Below are 7,279 nucleotides of genomic sequence, written 5' to 3'. Positions count from 1 at the left end.
AGTTTGTAGTCATGTTTCTAACAGTTACATAGGTATTATTCATTATCTTTCAAAGACTACAGAATATGGCATTTTAAATGTTTTAATAACTTAGGACTTTTTAGGACTTTTCATGACAATGAGACACGTCTGCTCCTGGCATCACCAGCTACTTCAAGAGGAACATGGGCATTGAAGAGGCTCCTTATGGAGTTTGCTAGCCACTTGCCTGGACTGTTACATAAACTGGACAGGAAGAACCCACAGAGAGAGGACTGCTGAACTTGCCTAAAGGTGAGATGGTTCTTCAGGGTTCCTAGTTCATGAAAGAGTCTGTGAGACATTCTACAGGACACAGAAAAGTGACTGAACTGTCTTTGAAATTTCCTGCTTCATGGAAAAGTCTGCTGGATACTATAGGCCTCTAGGTTGAAGATGGATTCCCCAATGATACAGAAGAACTTTGGGTGACTGTCCAGGTAAGGAGATGTATCTTGTCATTTCTAGAGTTTTGGAAGTTGCTTACTTCTCGTTTACTTAGGTAATATTATATCCTTATGGAGTCTTTGATGGGAGTTGAAGAATAGATAGTTATAGTTTTCCTTTGTTGTGATAAAAGATATAAATATTGTAACTGTAATTCTTGCTTGATAACTGTTTTGTTATATGTAATTTTACTACGTTAAAGTAAAAGCCTTTCTTTTTTGTTTAAACAGCAAAAGAGGAAATGGTGTAGGAGGTACTTCTGTATTTGTGTTGCTTTTATTGTTTATTAAAGAAACTGCCTTGGCCTATTGATAGGGCAAAACTTAGATAGGTGGGGAAAAGAAAACTGAATGCTGGGAGAAAGAAGGCAGGCAGAGAGAGCCGCCTTGGAGTCACCAGGTCAGAAATGCTGAATCTTTCCTGGTAAGGCATGACCTCGTGGTGACATACAGATTATTAGAAATGGGTTGAATCAAGATGTGAGAGTTAGCCAATAAGAGGCTAGAACTAATGGGCCAGGCAGTAATTTAATTAATACAAATTCTGTGTGGTTATTTTGGGGGTTAAGCTAGCCAGGCGGCGGGATGCAGCCCACACCTTCAACAACACAAGACAGCCAGGACTACACAGAGAAACCCTATCTTGAAAAAAAGCAAAACAAAAGGCATTTTGTTATCAAAGCCTAAATGAAACAACTAACCATTTTTCAAACAGGGTAGCCTGAACAGTATTTGGCAGCCTGATAATAGTTATGTATCACTTAACAATGGTCATAGTCCAAGAAATGAGTCATCAGGTGACTGTGTGGCCAGGGATTTCCTAACTGTGAAAATGTATTCTCTACAAACCTAGATAGAAGAGAGCTTTGCTCTGGCAGTTACTGCCCTCCACAGTCAGCTTTCCTAGCTTTTAAAACTTAGCTATTCAGATACCTTCACACTGAGTTTGCAGGTTCACCACTGACTTTTGCATTTTTATAACAATTAACGAATCATTTTAGATCACCCACAGCTCTCAGTAATTCCGATATCCCAGTCAGGTCCACTCTTCTCTTTCAACATTGCAGACAAAGCCTGCTTTGACTGTGGTCATCATGGTGTTAAGAACACACTTGTACCAAGTCAGGTCATTACAAGGTTCTCCAGACCTGATGCTGACCTTTCTTGAATATTCTAATTCATTGCCTTCGATGAGGCACATGTTCCAACAGCTTATGTCACGTATTTATTCCTGTTCTGAGGGTATAGCTATGGTGAAGCTTAGTAAGGAACAGCCATCAGCGAATTCCCCTCCCTTTCATAGTCCTTGATCACTTTTAATTTCATTTCTGGGTCAGGCACTTGATGACAACTTACTGTCAACATCTTGTATGCTTTGGGGCCATAACAAATAAAACATGAGATTTAATCAAACACAAGAGAAAATGACACATTCAACAGATGTGATGTACACCAGATGAGGTTACTGTTGGCTTCTGTTGTTGAAACATCAGGAGACTGTAGCGTTTTAAGAAAAATAAGTAGGAAGCCGGGCGGTGGTGGCGCATGCCTTTAATCCCAGCACTCGGGAGGCAGAGGCAAGCGGATCTCTGTGAGTTCAAGACCAGCCTGGTCTACAAGAGCTAGTTCCAGGACAGGTTCCAAAACCACAGAGAAACCCTGTCTTGGAAAAAACCAAAAAAAAGAAAAGAAAAGAAAAATAAGTAGGAAAATGACTCAAAATATTCTGACTTGTCATCGTAAAGCAGCAAGTTTGCTCATGGTCCCATAGAGGGGGCACTTAACCTTGATTATGGCTCTCTCTTCCTAAATTGTCTCCATGAAAGAACTGTTTAAGAGGAAAATTGGTGGAGAACAAAGAGAGCATAATCAAAGCCAGCAGACAACTCAGAATGGACATACTGCACTCTGGCTGCAAGACAACAAATACCATTACCATCTTCTGTCTTAATACTAAGTTTTTGGGAAATAGGCACTTACACAAAATCGTTTTTAAAGTATGAGTTTTTGACACTTGAAGGATTTCATTCCAAACTCTCAATTATGTAATTACAAAAAACAATTTTCATGTTTCAGGAAAATATCCTTAACCCTAACATAAAATTCAGATCACTTACCACAAAGTTAGACAAATGTATATAAAGAAACAAAACAGAAAGCGTATTTACAAATTTAGACTCTGTGAGACATTGTGAAGAATCTTTAGCAACATTCTGCATACTTTTACAAACAAACTACATTTAAAATGAAGAATCTGTAAATAGTGTGAGAAAGGTCATAGCGTGAGAACTTTAACTTTAAAGTCCAAAGTTATGTTGAAGACATTAAATTAATGATGAAAATTTGCAACACAAGGTTTGTGTGACAAAGACTAAATTCAAGGACAGACAGAGAGAGCAAACTATTCCCATTCAAGCTGTCAGTTAGTTCCCTGTGAGTATAAAATATTAACAACCATGAAGAGGATGAAGCTAATTACAAATTTTGTTAGTTTTAAACAACTAAAAAGGGATCTTTTCACAGTCATACAGTTTCTTTCTATGCTTGTTTGTGTATTTCTGCCACATGTCAAATCCTCATCCAAAACAATTTTTCCTTCACTTCTGTGTTTTTTTTAAGTAGAAAATATTTTTAAACAAAGAAACATCTGTTCTTTAGTTATAGACCCACTCTTCCACTTCCTCCTGGAAGAGAAAACAAGATTCCCATTTCTTCCTCTACCTATGAAACAACCCAAAGCGATCCAACTCCTAATGTAGTGACATGTACAACGCAGGTCTGGTACACAATTTCATGCTAGTTCTGCTATATGCTGAGCACAGTTATTTACATTATTGACAAATCTATTTAACAGAATAGTCATCCCAGCATTTCCTTCCACAGCAGCTAAAACAGACGTGAGCAGCGGCGTCTGCGGATGGGAACATCAAAGACCCTCCTCCGTCTCTCCTCCCCTTGAACCTCATCTGACTCATTCTCATCCTCATCTGATTCCTCTGATTCGTCCATCTCTGCTGAGTCATTTTCTTCCTCCTCCTCAGCTTCCTCTTCCATCTCTTCATACTCATCAGGACCCATTTCCTTAAAAAAGAAAAAAATCTTTTGATGAGAAGAATATCTACCATTTCTTATAATTCTATAGCCTAGAATACAGATAACTAGACATGCTGGGCACAAGTCTTTACAAACTTGGAATATACAATCTTATAATGCAAGATTCTAGACTGTATATTGTACCACATGTTAAATAATGCTCAATATGGTTTGAATGGTAAATACATTAAGACAGTAATACCTATTCTTTACATAGTAGCTGGTAATTCATACATGGAGGTAAGTATACTATTCCTAATAACCCACAATAAAGTTTTAAAGAACTCATAGTAATGTGTTTATTCTTTATAAATCTGTTAACAGAAAAAAGATGCGACAATATTAATCAGGTATGACCTCTACTGCTAATTTTTATGCACTGTTCTTAAAATATTTTTATTAAGTTCCAAAGACACATCATCTTAAAGATCAGTAGCACTTTTGAAAAAGAAATATTTTTCTTTTTTCAGTTGCTTATAACAGCAGCAGTCACTCATTATCTCCTAGTTCCTGTGGTTGGGTATCTGAGAAGCACTCAATGGAACACTTCTGGCTTCAAGGCTCTCATGATGCTACAGTTGAATGGTGACTAGAACCAAGCTTCACCTCAAGGACTTCTTCCCTCTTAAGTCTGGTACCTGGACTGGGATGATCCAAATAGCCGGAGCCTGAAGAGTGTGCACCTCCTTCCATCGTGGAGCGGGGTCTCTACATGCCTTCTCCAGCATGGCGGCTTCATAGGAACTGGACTTCTCACACTAGGTCTCATGACACCAAAGGCACGTGCTCCGGGAGAAAGAACTAAGCTCAAGGCATTGCCCTTTTCTAACTCAGACTCAGCCAGTGTCACTGCTGATTCCCAAGACAAGCGCAGTCCTAAGATCAGTCAACACTGCAGGAAAAGGGAGATTTGGAGGCCCTGGGACAGACTCCTGTGATGGTAGACACGCAGTGTCAAACGTCCTTGGACTGTCATTATGCTTAAGCAGGCATCCCTAATCAAGCCGTGGCTTTAACTTGGCTTTTCTTATACACACCACAAGACTCAATTGTTGTTATACTGGCTAGAATTTGAACAGCCAGAGCTCAACTGGTAATCTGAATACTGAGAAACTTAGCACATAATGTCAGTAAAAATCCTTCTACCATGACTTTTATGGCATTAATATCACTAGCACTGCTCTGGCCCCCGTTTTTTTTTTTTTAAAGATAGGCTCTCATGTAGCCTAGACTGGCTACTCTGATCTTGTTTCTAACTGCTATCTCCCTTGTTCTCTGCACTCAAGCCTCCTTGTGTCAAACATACTACTAAGTCCACAGTTGCTTAAGAATCCTCACAGCCAGCACTTCTTTGGCTGATTAGCCAAATCGACTTGTTTTCCTCACTCCTTTTATATCTCTACTTACCTCTCACTAAGGCCTTTCCAGACACATCTTATACTAGTACTCTTTTTAGCCCCTGATTTTCTCCACCACACTTGTTACTTGACACAAGAGCACATGCTAGCTTATTTCTTCCGTTTAGAATATAAAATCCAAGACAGGGGTTTTGGTTGTATTGAGTACTACAGTATTCAGACACATGAACAGACAAATGAAAAATTTAGGAGAAAGAACTGTGTCATTTAGTATTTATTATAACACAACAGTAACAATCAGAAAATATACACAAAGAAATATGGCATTTCATTATTTTTTAAATCTACGGAATGACATTTTCAAAATTCTATAGGAAATACAAAAGGAGGGATAGCGAAGGCTTTGGAAATTTTAAAACATGATCATCAGGTAGTATAATTATTAAATTAATGAAGAAAACAACTGTTAAAGGAATCAAATGTGATTAGAGAGAAATACTCAGATGGAAGTGTACTATACAAACAGCACATAAGAGAGGAGCAGAGAAGAACGGACACAAGGAATATCCATAGTGCCCTCAAGCCCAATAAATACCCCATCCAGGGATGTCATTGAACTATGCAAAGTGTATTTACAGTGGCAAGTATAAAGGAAAAGAAATTATGAACCCTAATGACTAGTCAGACTGGTAGAGAACAAAAAAAGCAAAACACAATTCAACTTCCATATCAAGGAAGAAAACAAAAATAGGGTCAAAAAGCACAACCCCACTATCTTTTTTAGTTTAAGGCACAATTCTCATTTCTATTGACTGTTCATCTTTGAGAAAAACATTTTCTGTGAAGCAGGGCATCTACATTTTCTTGTAGTTAAGCAGAAACTAAAACTCTAAATAAATAAAATTGAGAGGGTTGAACATGTAAAGGGTTTATTTACTGTAATTTTAAAAGAAACTGATGCTATTATAAACGCTCTCTTCTAATTTCTAATATGGTAAATACTGACACATCCATGTAAACAAGTTCTTAGGAGTCGTCAATGATGCTTATACATCTAAGGAGGTGATGAGACACAAAGGCTTGAGAACCCCTGTCCTTAAGTAAAACCCATACCTTTACATTCACTGAAATAATATTAAAAACAAGAAACAAAAGGATCAAGCTGACCCATTTTGACCGCCTGTCCAAACATACCTCAATGCTCTTACTCTTAGGACAGGAACATTATTATAGATGGTAACTGAAGAATTTCTCCCATAAACAGACAACAATCCTAAGTACTGGCACACAATTCTATAACTTCAAAATGCATGAGGCAATCTGACGAGAATGAAGCAAGAAATGGACAAAGCCATAACATTAACTGAGTATTTCAACAATAATCTCTTCAATAGCTGAAGCAACAAACATGAAAGAGAGCAATATACAGATGACCTGACAAACTGTCAATCAATCAATCAGCTTGGCCTGTCATTTATAAATTCTTACATGGCAGAATATACATATTCATTTCAAATACACAAAGATCATTTGCCAAGATAGATAAATTCTTCACATAATTTTGGGCCATAAAACATTAAAAAATATTGGCAATACACAGTAAGTTCTCTAATCACAGTAATATTAGAAATCAACAAGCAAAAGACAACTGAAAAATTTCCAAATACTTGAAAATTAACATATTTCTATGCAGTCATAAGTCAAAGTTACAAGGTAAATCTGAGAATATTTTGAACTAAATATTAACCAAAACTATCATCAAAATCTGTGCAATACAGCTAAAACAATGCTTAGAAACAGGGAAGGCCTACAACCAGTTATCTAAACTTCTACCTTTAAAAGCTGCAATAAAAGTGAATTAAACCCAAAGTAGGTGAAATAAAGACAAACTGCACCAATCACTGAGATAGAAAAAAGCAAACAGTAGAGAAAATCCATCAAAACTAAAGCTGTTCCTTTTTGAATATCAATAGAAAAGATGTGATAAAAAGGATGTAAATCACCAATATTAAGAATAAAAGAGGATATATTTGACTACAGATCGTGTAGCCATTAAAAGGATATCAAGGGAATATTGTGAATAACCTTATGCTAGTAAATTCAACATTTAGGTGAAATGACTAAATTCCTTGAAAGGCACAAATTAGCTAAACTGAAACAAGAAATAGAAAATATACATATTACAGAAATTAAGTCCATGTTTGTAATTTCCCCACAAAGCAAATTCCAGTCCCAGACAGCTTCACTGATGAATATCAACCATTTAAGGATAAGATGGTACCAAGCTCATAGATTCTGGGCTAACCAAAACTGGAAGTCTGGTCTGGTGTAGGCATGGTGGCACACATCTAGCACTTGGGAGGC

The 7,279-nt window shown here is 37.2% G+C and overlaps 1 protein-coding gene across 2 annotated transcripts in view; it reads right to left on the bottom strand.

Moving 5' to 3' along the window:
* Positions 1 to 1,844: 1,844 nt before the first annotated feature.
* The window catches only part of Fbxo3 (F-box protein 3), a 28,520-nt gene continuing 23,085 nt past the window's right edge, over positions 1,845 to 7,279 (bottom strand). Inside the window, exon 11 of one of the 2 annotated variants that reach the window (XM_075961577.1) lies at positions 1,845 to 3,545. In XM_075961577.1, the coding sequence (XP_075817692.1) occupies positions 3,351 to 3,545 (195 nt within the window). In that variant the 3' untranslated portion in view covers positions 1,845 to 3,350. Of the gene's footprint in view, positions 3,546 to 5,176; position 7,279 lie in introns of those variants that run through there. The other variant, XM_075961578.1, reaches the window with a different exon arrangement.

This window comes from Microtus pennsylvanicus, chromosome 2 (genome assembly GCF_037038515.1).
Source record: "Microtus pennsylvanicus isolate mMicPen1 chromosome 2, mMicPen1.hap1, whole genome shotgun sequence".
In the NCBI taxonomy this organism is placed as follows: domain Eukaryota; kingdom Metazoa; phylum Chordata; class Mammalia; order Rodentia; family Cricetidae; genus Microtus; species Microtus pennsylvanicus.
Note: the sequence above shows the minus strand (reverse complement) of the source record. Positions and strands in the feature narration are given on the sequence as shown.